Source organism: Delphinapterus leucas, chromosome 7 (genome assembly GCF_059928025.1).
Source record: "Delphinapterus leucas isolate spDelLeu-1000000601 "Yukka" chromosome 7, BTC_Dleu_Yukka2, whole genome shotgun sequence".
In the NCBI taxonomy this organism is placed as follows: Eukaryota; Metazoa; Chordata; class Mammalia; order Artiodactyla; family Monodontidae; genus Delphinapterus; species Delphinapterus leucas.
In genome coordinates this window covers 11,128,072-11,142,880 of record NC_143135.1, presented here as the reverse complement: position 1 = coordinate 11,142,880, position 14,809 = coordinate 11,128,072, and the positions used below count along the sequence as shown (strand labels likewise).

The 14,809-nt window shown below is 47.6% G+C and overlaps 1 protein-coding gene across 1 annotated transcript in view; it reads left to right on the top strand.

Moving 5' to 3' along the window:
* Positions 1-14,809, top strand: part of DTX4 (deltex E3 ubiquitin ligase 4) — a 33,956-nt gene that overhangs the window by 13,321 nt on the left and 5,826 nt on the right. The window contains exons 3-8 of the mRNA XM_022591903.3: positions 2,268-2,329; positions 2,664-2,825; positions 5,277-5,338; positions 6,261-6,413; positions 8,513-8,674; positions 13,526-13,615. Of these exons, the coding sequence (XP_022447611.1) occupies positions 2,268-2,329; positions 2,664-2,825; positions 5,277-5,338; positions 6,261-6,413; positions 8,513-8,674; positions 13,526-13,615 (691 nt within the window). The remainder of the gene's footprint in view (positions 1-2,267; positions 2,330-2,663; positions 2,826-5,276; positions 5,339-6,260; positions 6,414-8,512; positions 8,675-13,525; positions 13,616-14,809) is intronic.

Genomic DNA, 14,809 nt, shown 5'->3' with positions numbered 1-14,809 from the left:
GGAAATTGAGGCTCAGAAAAGTTGATGGACATTGTTACTGGCAGGACTGGGTCTTTAAGCTGATTTCTCTGACCCCCCCATCCGCTATACCATGCCTGGCCCTGTGGGGCAGGTTACAGGGTCCGGAATCAAGTCTGTGCCTCTTTTTCTTGGTGTCTTTCTTTTGTGTTGAATTCAGCTTTCACCTCGTCCCATCGGGATTTGACTTATCCTGGGGACAGTTTCTGAGGACAAGTAGCCTTTGGTGGCCTGTTGAGACACAAACACACCCACATTTGTTACTTCCACATCCTTCTCACAACCCTGGTGCACACGTCATCATCCCTGGGAAGGGACAGAGACCCCAGAAGACTCAGCGTGGCCAGGCAAGCACCCATCCTTCTGGGCACGTGGGGGACAGACAGACCCAGTGCTCAGCCTTGAGGTGACATTCCAACCTCCCCTCTGAGTTGTGGGTTCATTCCTTAAACCTGGAACTTCGTGTTTTCTGTCTGCAGCCTGGGGTGTGATGAGGATCACACAGACACAAGAGCACAGCCTAGTGAGTGGCTAAAACAATGGGCTCTGGAGCCAGATTTCCCGGGTTCAAATCCTTCGCCCTGTGACCTTCGTCAAGTTTGCTTAACCTCTCTGTGTCTCACCTTCCCTGCCTAGTAAAACGGAGTTAATAATAATAACACCTCTTGCATAGGTTGTTGGAAGCATCAGATGGATGTATATACTGTGAGCAGGTAGAACGGTGCCTGGGATTAAGTGCCTGACTCTACTCTTGTTAGCGATTTTAACACAGGGATGAAGGGCTGTGGGCTATCTTGTTCACTGCTGTGTCCCTGGCATACAGCAGAGTATCCGACACAAAGTGGGCTCAGTATGAATGGACAAATAAATTAATAACAAATAAACAAGTGCTTTTTCCCCTCCCCCTACTTTCCCAGCACCACCCTACCCCCATAGCAGAAACTCTGGTTCCTGGAGTCGTCGGTGACCCAGTCCATCTCCAAGCCCACATCCCCTTCCAAGCCCAGCTGTGGAGGCCTGGATGGCAAGGGGGATGGTGCAAGACCTAGCCCCGTGCGTCTCATATTTTTCCATTCAGCACCGTGGGAGGCCTCGACTTTCCCAGGCAGCTGTGCTGTCTTCTCTCCATCCTGGCTCAAGTTGCTGGGGAGAAGGACAGAAAAGGGAGGAGGCCTTGCCTGATTTATGCTTCTCAGGGAAAAGGAGAAGTGACAGCTGTTAGAGCAATGGTTTCCAAATGTTAGACTAGGGATCGGCTGCCTCTGCATCCTCTCAGCAGAAGCTTGTCAAAATGCAGATTCTCCCGGCCCACAGGTAGAGCTTCTGATGCAGGCAAGGGGCTTTGCCTTTTCAAAAGCTTCTGAGGTGACTGTACACCCAAGTTTGAACTTGCTTCTTTATGTTTTTTTCATTTCTTCAACCAATATTTGTTGAATGCCTACTAGTGTCAGGCTCTGAATGAAACAGACAAAGATATTTGCCCTGGTAGAGCTTAGATTTTAGGAGGGAAGATAAGAAGCAACAACTTATTTTCAAAGATCATATGTGGGAATTCCCTGGCAGTCCACTGGTGAGGACTCAGCACTTTCACTGCCCTGGGCCCAGGTTCAATCCCCGGTTGGGGAACTAATATCCCACAAACCATGGGACGTGGCCAAAAAAAAAAAAAAAGACCAGGGTAAGAGGGCTTGTGTGGGGGGGGTCTCAGGGTGGGATAGAGGGGTGGGTAGCAGTATTAAATAAGATGGGCTCAGGAACATCACTGAGAAGGGAACATTTGAGCCAAGGCTGAAGAAGTTGTAGGAGGGAACCAAGTAGGTGTCAGGTGGAACAGCATTTCAGGCAGAGGGAACAGCCTATGCAAAGGCTCTGAGGCAGGAGTGTTCTTGGCCAGTAGGAGGAACAGCTAGAGTGCAGTAAAGAGGCGAGTGACTTGAGGAGAGGCCAGAGAGCTGGGGGGATTGGGGTGGGGGATTTTGGCAGCTCAGGCAGGGCTGTGTGGGCCTTCCTGGGACTCTGAGGGAACTGCGGAGCCATTCTGAGTTTTGAGGTTCTGTGGAGTGGACTGACAAGGTTTGAAGGTATCAGCTCTGGCTGAGGGGCTAAGAACTTACTGCATCTTTAGTAGGAATAAGTAGTTCCTGTAAGAAAGGGGAACCCCTCAGTGGGTGAAGTTTTGGGGTCCCCACCACTGGCCCATTTTGTCCCACTTGTCAAAAGCATGATGTGTCTGTTCTCTCCTTTTTCAGGGTCCCCACTGTCCCAGTGAAGAACCTAAGTGGGTCCAGTCCTGTCAACCCTGCCTTGGCAGGTAAGAGAAGCCCCCGGCTGAAGGTAGAAAAACAAAAGCAATGAAATAGGTATGGTGAGCATTTGTAAAAAGAGAGAGAATTCAGATGTTGATTAAGACACACGAGGATGTGAGGAGTTGGGTTGGAAGGGCAGGAAGAGTTTGGGAAGAATTGATCGTGAAAAGCACAGCTTGCTGTTGAAAATGAGGGAATGGATATGTTTCCGAGAAAAGTAGAGACTACGTAGAGAATCCATGAGTTATGAGAATGCTGGTGGAAAGGAGGCGAGGAGGTTACTTGGGGGGGGGGGCCTGACTCTCCAGTCCTTCTTCTCTCATGCTCTTGCCCTTCCAGGAATCACTGGGATCCTCATGAGTGCGGCAGGGCTGCCTGTGTGTCTCACCAGGCCACCAAAGCTGGCCCTCCACCCACCCCCTGTCAGCAAGAGCGAAATAAAGTCCATCCCAGGGGTTTCCAACACAAGCCGCAAGACCACCAAGAAACAAGCCAAGAAAGGTATCGGCCTCTTTATCGAAAGCGGTCCTGGCAGGGAGGTCACAGACTTGGCTCCCAGCCCTGGCTCTGCCTCCACCACTGAGGGTCATACCCATGCCTTCCCCCACTGTGCCTTAATTTCTGCATCTGCTAAATGGGCCTACCTAGCACCTGTTCTGGTGACTACACCAAAGTGGATGAGGTATGGATCAGATGGAGACACCTTGAGAAATATAAAAATGCAGCGCAAAAATATAGGCACATAAAAATAGGATGCGGACACAGATAAAATATCAATACATTAGAGAGAAAGATCGCTTTGACATTGGAACCCAAACAGACTTGACTCATATCCCAACTTTGTCCCTTGCAGTCTTGTGACCCCAGTCTCTTATTTTCTCACCTTTACAATGGGCACAACTGGTACCCGGCAGGTATGTCCTGTAATGCATCCATGTCACTGGGGAAGTAACCACTGTCTTGTGTCCCTCTCTAGACACCAGATGCTCTGGCCCCTCAAACCCCCCTTTAGGAGCTCCATTCTCTCTTTTCACATCCTACAACTAGGAGGTCAAATGCCTGTGCTTATCAGGGCACCAAGGGCACTTCAGCTCTGTGGCTGGTCTCTCTAGTCTCTGGTATTGGTTGTTAAATGATTTCACCATCACTCCTAAGTCCCCACCTTGCAAACTTGTTATGAAGTTTCAGTGGGATCATATGTATATTGTGACTTAGCCCGGCAAGCAATAGGCTTTCAGTTAATAGAAGCTTGATTCTTCTAAGAGAAGCAGGGCAGTGGAAAGGAAGGGCCTGCATCCCAGCTTCTGAATGTTGCAGGATCCACTTCCTCAAACCCTTGTCCTACTTTTCCAGTCTATCAAAAGCTCTCTGCTTAAATAAACTTGATCGCCTTGCTTGTAGTCTCATAGGAAACGGCAGGATTTTGCACTTTCCCACTCTTCCTGTTATTAATAGCATATATCAGACTCTTAGCAGGTAAAGTGCCAAAGAACTGTACACCCATTAGCTCATTTAATTGTCAGAGCATCGCTCTCAGTAGGTGCTAGTGGTTGCTCTTGCCCATTTCCTAGGTGAGAAAACAGAATCTTAGAGACGTTAAGAAGGTCACCCAGGGGAGGCACTGAGCCTTTTTTCAAATTTCTATGCCTCTTTGTGAGTCCGTATCATCCCATCCCCTGCCTTTAGGCTACGCTGCCTAGCCTTAGGGGTCCAGTTCCTCCCCTCCCCCAAATTCCAGAATCAATGCAACTGTCAGGTAATTGCTTCCCAGAGCATCACCCTTTCCCTACTGCTGGGCTACCTCTGCTGGCAGTGATCATGCCATCAACAGCAAGAAGACCGTCCTGAAGCTGTGGTCATAAATTCCTGGTTTCCCATAAAAATAATAGCACTTTGACTCCACATTACCGATTGAGACAGTACTTAGCACATTGTAAAAGGAATGCCATAAGCCTACCTAATGATTTTAAATGTGTAACAGTTTACAGAGTGCTTTCTTTTTTTTTTTTACATCTTTATTGGAGTATAATTGATTTACAATGGTGTGTTAGTTTCTGCTTTATAACGAAGTGAATCAGTTATACATATACATATGTTCCCATATCTCTTCCCTCTTGCGTCTCCCTCCCACCCTCCCTATCCCACCCCTCCAGGCGGTCACAAAGCACCGAGCGGATCTCCCTGTGCTATGCGGCTGCTTCCCACTAGCTATCTACCTTACGTTTGGTAGTGTATATATGTCCATGCCTCTCTCTCGCTTTGTCACAGCTTACCCTTCCCCCTCCCCGTATCCTCAAGTCCATTCTCTAGTAGGTCTGTGCCTTTATTCCTGTCTTATCCCTAGGTTCTTCATGACATTTTTTTTTCTTAGATTCCATATATATGTGTTAGCACACGGTATTTGTCTTTCTCTTTCTGACTTACTTCACTCTGTATGACATACTCTAGGTCCATCCACCTCATTACAAATAGCTCAATTTCGTTTCTTTTTATGGCTGAGTAATATTCCGTTGTATATATGTGCCACATCTTCTTTATCCATTCATCCGACGATGGACACTTAGGTTGTTTCCACCTCTGGGCTGTTGTACATAGAGCTGCAATGCAGAGTGCTTTCATTTGTCATCTCATTGCATCGTTTGGGCGGGTCCAGGCTCTTCGATGATGTGGAAGAGAAACCCACTCAACCTCCATCAGTTAAAAAGTGGGTTTGTTGAAATTAGGCAGGGGGCTGTCAGGGAAGTGACCTAAGGAGATAAAAGCGGATGTGAACACCTCCCACCTCCTCAGACCACCTCCCTGCATCTTCTACCACTCTGTTCCCTTTCAGTTCTTAAATCCAATTGTGCAATGAATTGCTTGCCTTTTCTGCTTTGAGCCTGGCTAACGACTCCCCTCTCTCTGGCACATCCAGCTTGTCTTGGTGGCCCACTGAATATCTTGTCCCCACAGGTAAAACCCCAGAAGAGGTGCTGAAGAAGTATCTGCAGAAAGTCCGGCATCCACCAGACGAGGTGACCGCAGGGGAGCCAGGGCGGGGCTCACCTTCTCCGTCACCCACAAGCATCTCCTCTGCTGGAGTTTTCCACAGGATGCGGCAGGAGCTGCTTTCTAAGTCCTGACTGGTGCAGAGCTGGTCAGAGCGGACGCCCAGGCTCCGGGTTCATGGTCCTGAGCGACAGCTGCAGCTTAACTTCGCCCACCTCCCCATTCAGCAAACTGCTGACCGATTCTAAACTGCCTTAACGTGAGAGTCTGAATTTAAGAAAGGCAGTATGATAAGCTATGGGCACTGACTTTAAAAGGGGCTTGACGTCCCAGCAGTTCTCAACCAGAGGTGATTTTACATGACTGGAGGGGAGAGGGGATGCTGATACTATGTAGTAGACAAAGGCCAAGGATGCTGCTAAACACCCTACAATGCCCAGGAAGGCCCAGGACAGCACCCACAGCAAAGAATTATCTGGCCCCAAATGTCAATGGTGCCAAGGTTGAGAAATCCTGATGTAGACTTATTTAAAAAGCAGCCTCTCCAGGACGCTTCAAATACAATTCCTTTACAGATGTTCCATTTGAATAAGGCTTGTCGGTGAGTCTCTCAGCAAGCATTGGTTTCCTCCACAAGCCACTGAAGGATACCAAGGAAGGACAGTCGGTCACAGCCCCCAAGGAGGTTATCATTCTGTTGGCCAGCCCAAATGAACATGTACCACCACCAGGAATTGTTTCAGGAATTTCTCTGTTGTGCAGAGCAGGGCAGAATTCTATTTAGATTCCCAAAGGCATGTTTACCCTGGTCTGTGGGCTTTCTAGAAGAGGAGAAGAAATAGCTCACCTGACCTCTGAGATCATGCGGGAACCACCTTGGAGACGCTTTGGCCTCCTAGGCTGATTGAGAGCTGATGTCCTCTTTCCTCTGTCCCCTCCCACCCCCAGGACTGCACCATCTGTATGGAGCGCCTCACGGCCCCCTCGGGCTACAAGGGTCCACAGCCGACGGTCAAGCCTGAGCTAGTGGGTAAGCTGTCCAGATGCGGCCACATCTACCACATCTACTGCCTGGTCGCCATGTACAACAACGGCAACAAGGTTAGTGCCAGCCCGTGGGGCTGCTGCCACCTCCCACGTGGGCCCTGGGGTGTGAGAGCATGGAGGCCTTATTGGAGTGGCACGCAGGTGGTTTGGGGAGTCTCAAAGGCATCCTAGGGCAGCAGGAGTGATGAACTTGGTTGTTCTCAGCAGGATCAATTTTCCACGAAATTATGATGTTGGTAAACTCTGTCTTTACCTTCCTTTTGGTCTATGCTACCCGACTCTCCCCCTGTATCCACACTGAGTGGTGGTCTGAAAGGTGTAGACTTCTGTCCCTGAGAGTCCCAGGGGGGAGTGGTCCATGATGATGTATCCAGTCATACTGGCATGGATGGATTTCCCATCACCCTTCCTTCTCCCAGGGCTAATGATTTTCAGTTACAATTCATTTTCGGTGGACAATTTCAAAACACCTTCCACCGCCCCTTCAAAAGCACTAAAGATTTTACCAAGGTATAACTGGAAGTCCCTTAGGGTCCTAGTTCGAGGAGGGGAAGGCTGTCTGTGATGCTTGTCTTGTCCAAGAGAGCTGGTTTCCAGGAATCTGGGAGTGTCCTCAGATGATAACTCTCTGCTTACAATGCCTAAGCCATTGAGTTTTCTCATGTTCCCTCCCATGCCTGGAATAACCTTCATACCCCATCTGCATGAATTTGAATTCTACTTATTTCTCCAGGCCCATCTTGGATTGCCTCAGAGTCTGAGATTTTTGTGATATCCTCCAACTGCTTATTCATCCAAAAAAATGTTTGGCTTTCAGAGGCTGCTCTGTACTTCTCTTGCTGTGGGAAAAGAGTAAAGGCAGCAGACCTAAGCTCAAACCCTGGCTTAGTGGCCAAATGGCCTTGGGCAAGATTTGCAACCTCCCGGACATTTCATTTTCCATCTGGAAAATGGAGATAAAACAATCCCTACTTTATAGAGTGCTGTTAGCATTGTTATTCAAATTGGTATCTCCTTTGTATTATGGCTGTATGTTTTTTCCCTTCATCCTAATATAGCCCTGTGGTTGAAACTCCCGAAGTGCCAATCTTGGGATCTTTCTCTGTCTCAGAGAGCTCAATTATTCGTGAACGATGTGTGTCTGTATCCCTTGCCCAATTTCCTGACCCTAAGAAAAAAGGTTTCATCGGGATTTGGCATTTGAAGAGGTTATTTTGGGTTTAAAGAGGTTTCTTAGAACATGTATTCCCTTTTTTGATAACTGTATTCAAGAATAATCTAGGACTCTTGCGTTTACCTCCATGGTGCTTCAAAAATGTTGAAGACACTATCCTTTATTCTCTTTTGCACTAATACTTTGAAGCACGCAGTTTTTATCTTCTTTACAGAGAAGCGGGGTGAAAAGGCCCAGAGAGAATTTATTGGAGGGAGTGATTCATCCAAGGTCACGAAGCAAGTTAAGGCCAGAACAGAGAGTGGGACCCTGGCCTTGGATTCCTATCCTTTGATCACACGGAGTAACTTCCATTGCCCTGAATACAAGCTGTTCCTTTAAATGAGTAGAGTTTGAATGGAAACGTCCTTAAATAGCCCCGCAGAGGATCCCAGTCTTCCCCGAGGAGATCTGGATGTCCTGGAGAGCTCTGGTCCCCGCTGTGTGACAGCACTTTGTACACACGTTGTTCCCTGCCCACGCTTTCCTTCTCCTCACTCCCTTTCTTTTTGCAAGCTGGGAACAGGATTTACTGTCCAGGCTCTCTCCCAAGCTCTCCTCCTATCCTTCCAGAAGACACGTCACCAGGTCCTGCTGTGAAACCACAACCCCTCACGTCACTGTACCCAGAGTCCCCCACCATCCCCCCATCAGAGTCCTGAGATGCAGGGCAAAGCCCGGTCTCCTTATGAAGGATGGGGTCTCTCTTACATGTCCCTTAGCGTGGAGCGTGGGGTTGGTGTGGAAGTTTCCTCCTCTTATTTTGGAGAAAGCTTCAGCTTTCAATGGCCTCAGTGGCCAAGCAGGGGGGCAACTCAGGTCTGTTACTCATTTGGGCGCATTTTGCCCCCGACCCCAGCCCTTTATCTCTGGTACCTTTTGGGGTTGGGTGGGAAGGTCATTACTAAAACTGTTTCCTATTCTGACCTTGTCTCTTCAGGATGGGAGTTTGCAGTGTCCAACCTGTAAGACCATTTATGGGGTGAAGACAGGTACCCAGCCTCCAGGGAAGATGGAGTACCACCTCATTCCCCACTCTCTGCCTGGCCACCCAGACTGCAAAACCATCCGGATCATCTACAGCATCCCCCCTGGCATTCAGGTGAGCCCACCCTTAGCCACTGGCTTTTATCATTTAAAGTTCAAATGTTTGCAGGTAAATGTTTGTCTTCAGTCCATTCAAGCTACTGTAACAAACAAACAAAAAAACCCACAGACTGGATGACTTTTAAACAACAGAACTTTATTTCTCGCTGTTCTGGAGGCTGAGAAGTTCAAGATTGAGATGCCAGCAGATTCAGTGTCTGGTGGCAGCCCGCCTCCTGGTTTGTACACCGTCTTCTTACTGTGTCCTCACATGGCAGAAGGGATGAGCAGCCTCTCTGGCATCTCTTCTATAAGGATACTGATCCCATTCATGATGGCTTCACCTTCAAAACCTAATCACCCACCAAGGGACCCCCCCACATCTCCTAATACCATCACATTGGGGATTAGATTTCAACATAATAATTTATGGGGGGGACCCAGACTTTCAGTCTACAGCTCTCCACCCGTGGCCTCCCCAAATTCATGTCCTTCCTGCACACAAAATACATTCACTCCATCCCAATAGCCCCCAAGTCTTAACACATTCCAGCACCCACTTTAAAGTTTCAGTCCAAAGTCTTATCTAAATTTCATCTACATTAGATAGGGTGAGACTCAAGGTAGAATTCATTCTGAGGCCAATTCCTCTCCAGCTATGAACCTGTGAAACAAAACAATTTATGTGGTGGTGTCTCACCAGACACTGAATCGGCCGACACCTTGATCTGGAACTTCCCAGACTCTAGAACTGTGAAAAATGAATTTCTGTTGTTTACAAGCCACCCAGTTTATGTTATTTTCTTATAAAAGCCAGAGCTGCTAAGACAATGTTATGCTATGAAAAGTCTCCTTCCCACTCCGGTCCCCCATCTACCCAGTCTCACCCTCCCCGACTCTCCGCCACCGTTCTCACTTTCTTATGTACCCTTTCAGGGTTCTTTGTGCATTTGCAACAAACACTTCATCCGCTCCTCCCATCTTCACACAAAGGGTGACATATCAGACATATTGTTCTGCACGCTGCACTTTCTTTCTTTTTTTTTAGATCTTTATTGGAGTATAACTGCTTCACAGTGCTGTGTTAGTTTCTGTCGTACAACAAAGTGAATCAGCCATATGCGTACACATGTCCCTATATCCCCTCCCTCTTGAGCCTCCCTCCCATCCTCCCCAGCCCACCCCTGTAGGTCGTGGAAGCACCGAGCTGATCTCCCTGTGCTATGTTGCTGCTTCCCACATGTACCACAATGTTCATTGCAGCACTATTTACAATAGCCAGGACGTGGACGCACCCTGCATTTTCAATGAACAATGCAGTCTGTAGATCTTTCCATGTCAGTATAGAGAGAACTTCCACATTCTTTCTTAGCTTTGCATAATCATCCCTTGTATAAATGTACCATAATTTATATTCAACCATCTCCATTTGATGGGCATATGGATTGTTTCCAATCTTTTGCTACAACAAAATGTCATGAATAACCTTGCACACATGTGAGTATATCTGTAGAATAATTTTCTAGAAGTGGATTTTTTTTTTTTTTGTCAAATGGTATTTGCATTTGTAATTTGATAGATAGTCCTTGACTTTTGTGGACATTTCTTTTGATTCTTCAAAAGACAGCCCTAAGGAACAAATTGAACAATTTTCCTGGCAGTAAACACAAACGTGTCCCTTCCTTCACACATTGAAGCTTTTTCTAAATGTTTAAGGTGTTCACTGGATTCATTTATTTAACAAATATTTATTAGTTTACCTTCCTTTCCTCCTTCCTCCTTGCCTTCCTCCATTTTGTCTTTTGTTTAACAAACATTTGAGTGTGGACAGGGGACCAGACATGTTCTAGATGCTAGAGAAAGAATGGTGAGCTAAACAGACACAGCCCTTGCTTCCCTGAAGTCCCCCTTCTAGTGAGATAAGGAAGAAATAAAACAGGGAGATGTAATAGTCCGTAAAAAATTGAATTAAAAAACATGGCTCTTCTTTGAAGGACGTATCAACCAGTCAGGCAGAAATAAATACACATCACTAAACTATAGAGTAAAAACTGATGTGCACCACTGATACAAGCTGTGGGAAGCAGGGCGGACAGACAACACAGGGCTTCAGAGTCTGCCAGGACCTGGCTTCCAATTCCAGGCTGATTCCTCCTTAGCTGGTGATTTTGGACCTTGACCACTTGACCTTCCTGAGCCCTGTTGCTTTATCTGCACAGCCGGGAAGCTAATGTGCGGGGGTTTTGTAAAGATGGGTGATAATGTTTATATGTGCATATTGTGGTCCAGGGTACAGAACCAAGGTGCTCAGTACCTGGTCTCCATCATTAATGAGTATCTTACATGTCAGGGTAAGGAAGAGGGCCTACGTCTGCCTGTCTGGGAGGGTTGGAGGAGACTTTCTGGGAGCAGGGTACTCACTAGTAGAGGAAAGACATGAAGAAATGGAGGAGAGTGTTTTTAATTGGAGGACACAACAGAGTTGCCAAGGGAGAGAAAGAGTGGGTGTGGAAGGCCCATCAGGAAGAGTTTAATTTGGGTTAAGATTTGCCAAAGTAGGCGACGGAAGGAGGGAGTAAGGAGGATGTGAGAGAGCGGGCAGAGAAGGGGGACTGTGGCCAGGTCAGGAGGCCTTCGACACCAGGGTGAAGGCTGTAGGTTCTCCTTGACAGGCTGGTGGCGGGGCGTCCCTCGAGGTGGTCGGGCGTTGGTTAGGGTTATGGAAGGTCGTGTGATTGGGGAGCTGCTTTAGGAGGGCCAGTCTGGCAAAAGAGTGGGGGGTGACCTGACAGACCAATTGGGAGACCACTGCGATAATTTAGCTTCCAGTCATGAAAAAGGGAGGGGCCGGGACCAGGGAGATATGGTTGGATGTGAGGGCAAGTGAGACTTCTGGGTTGATTCTAGGGCTGCCAGGGAGGGTATAATAGGGCCAAGGATGAGAGTACGGGAGTCCCGAGAAACAGCCAATGGCCTTGGGGGGGGAGTAGGACAGACTGACGTGGGCAAAGTCGGGGTGGGGCAACCACTTTGGAGGATGTTCTTTGTTCCCGGACCCCAGGACCAAAGAACGGGGAGCCTGCACTAGGGTATAGAGGTGCCCACCTGCTGCCTCTGGAGGTGCCATGGCTCCCCTAGGAAAACCCCAAGCTTGTGTCAAAGGAAATGCGTCCGTGCACTGTCCTTACAGCCGTTCCGTAGACCACCCGTGAGAGTCGGTAGCAGAACCCTCAGGGCAAAGTCCATTCCTGGAGACCCCAGGGACCGCACAGCTTGGGCTTTCATGAGGAGTGAGGCCCTGTAAGCTCTGCCTTCACTGCAGACGATGATTCTCTGGGGGAGAAACTCTGAGCGGGGCCAAGGCAGAGTCGTGAGTGCTGAGCTTAGCACCGTGCGGGGAGCACACAGCCTTGCTGGTGCCAAGCAGGTGTCTGTGCTGGCCGCATAACAGGCAAGTCCCGGGCAGGAGAGGAGCGGGCAGAACCGTCGTGAGAATCGGCCATCAGTTGTCCAGCCTGGCTTAGAAACAGCCGTGGCCGTGGGAATGTTGTAAATGTGATTTCGTAAGAATGTGAAATTCAGAACCTTCAAGTCCCGCGTCTCCCAGAAGACACTGTTGCCTCTTTCCGTTCCCTGTGATCTTTCCTTTCTCTGAGACTCCACTGTACCTATCGTGCTGTTCAGTTTGCAAAATCATACATGATCCTGAACCGTGCTATTGAACAAGATTGTTTTAATCACAAAATTTTAAAATCATTTTGGAACTGTCGTCCATAGTAAGAGAAAATGGAAAATCTGTGTTTTCTTGAAGTTTTGTCACTCATTCATTCATTCCTGCATTCACTCGCTCATTCGTTTGTTCAGCCAGGATACGGTTACTGATCTACGGTGTGAGAGCTTGTACCAGGAGCTGTGTGGAATTATCAATATTATATTGGCTTCATCTAGAAGGGATTTTTAAAAAGGGTTTCACAGACTCTGAGGGGGGCCAGGGGTGCTCAGAAATTATAGACAAACATTGTGTGTAGGGGGAAAATATGTGCATTGTTACTGGGAGAAAATCCCTCATTTTTCATGAGCTTCTCAAAGGGACCTGTAGACCAGTCTGAACCCTGATTAGGAAGCCTTGTTGTTGGCTAAATTCTGCTTCAGTTTCTTTCCCACCTGGTGGCTTGAGACCGCTTGCTTAATAGGGGTATTGGATGACAGTTGATGACAGTTGAAATGTCAGAAGATTTTTAGTCGTGAATATGCCAATGTATATTGCTAAATAAGACAACAAACCAAAACCCATGAGGACAAAGGAGAAAATCCCCAAGAATCATTCAGATAATTCTGATCGCATGGCTCTTGGCTCAAAGCTCACAGGCACTTATGTTATTCTGAGTAGTTTAGAGGTTAAAAAAGTCCAGAGTATGCTTCAGGAAACCTGGGCTTAAGTTTGGGCAAAGCCATTAACATAACGGAAGTCATTTAACGTCTGGGGCTGCAGTTTTCCTCTCTGGTAAAACAAAAGAGCCAGAATAGACGATGATGAAGGTGATAAACAGCTGCTCAGCTCTGAACGTGCGCCTTAACATTCATAACGGTCCCACATCTTCCTTATTTAAGGGGTGGGGAATTAACACCCCAAGGGAGAGCAGCTCCAGCTAACACAGCTGGGAGGCAGCAGCTCTGGGTCCAGAGCCAGGTCCAAGGACTCGAGTATGTGTTAAACCACTACTCCCACCGCTGTTTGGGTCCGTTCTCTGTCTAGACTCTGTGGCCATTAGTATTCATCATTATTTGAATCAATCACAGCCTGCACCCCCTGCATCCAAAAGATTTTGAAAAATGCTCTTTGCTCTCTTTTTTTTTCTGCTTTCAGGGGCCAGAACACCCAAATCCTGGGAAAAGTTTCAGCGCCCGTGGCTTCCCACGACACTGTTACCTTCCAGACAGCGAGAAAGGGAGAAAGGTGAGAGCAGGTTTCAGCGAAGGGCTGGGGAATTTACTTGTCTCTTAGGGCCTCAAGTTTGCTCCCTACGATGCTAAACAGAACTGGGTCTCTTGTAACTCTAGATGCCCATGTAGCAAAGTCATAGTCAAGTCAACTAGAAGTAGGATGGATATGTTTAGAATTTTATTTTTGCAGGGTGGTGGGGCCTGGGCTTTTGGCTTTTTCCTCTCCTGGATTTTACTGGCAATAATTCATCTATTTTAGGATCCTTCCTCTAGAGCTTTGCCGCCTAATGGCAGGTCCTGGGACCAGCACCAGTGACAAGACCTAAGAGTTTGATATAAATGCAGAACCTTAGGACCTAGTTCATTTTAACAAGATTCCAAGTGATCTGACAGCATATTAAAGCTTGAGAAGCACTGCTCTGGGGCAGGGATCTTAATTTGTGGAATTTTATTTGCTTATTTATTTTTAATGAATACTTTTATTTTCCCCAAAAGAGTAGAGGGAAAAATCACTGGGTTTCTGCATTCTTAGTGATTCCCGGTGAGGCTTCAGTGGTTCCATGAACTCTAAAATTAGAATTAAAATTTCATGTTCATTTTCCTGTGGATAAGGCCAGAAAATCATTGTATTCTCAAAACATTCCCTGATCTCAAAAGTGAAAAGAACCGTTGATTTATTGAACAAGAGGTGTGCCTTTTTTAGCTCTCTTTAGGTCACGCTGCGTAACAAACAACCTCTAAATCTCAGTGGCTTCCTTCAACCACTGTTTATTTCTCATGTACTTTGCATGTTAGTGGCTGTGTCTCAGTTGCTGCTGTGGGTCAGCTTTCATCTGCTCCATGTGGCTTCCTGTTCTGGAATCCAGGTCAAAGGAGCAGCCCTTCCGTGGTCCATCCCCTTCCCATGGAATGAGGCAGAGGACCAAGAGAGAATCCAAGCAGTAGTGTACAATCCCATTAAAGCCGCTCCTGGAAGCTTGTTACTTCCACTCACCTTTCATAGGCCCCAGCAAGTCACGGACAAGCCAGACAAGGAGCTGGTGCCCTGCCTACAGGGAGGCCCCTTGGCAAAGAGTGTGGCTCATAGCAAAGAGTGTGGCTATAGTCTCTCAGAGGGGAAGAATCAGATAGTTCGGCACAATAAGAGAATCAACCGTATCGTCCTGAAGAGGTGCCCAGTTCAGTGTCCCCAGATTAGGAGGCAGGG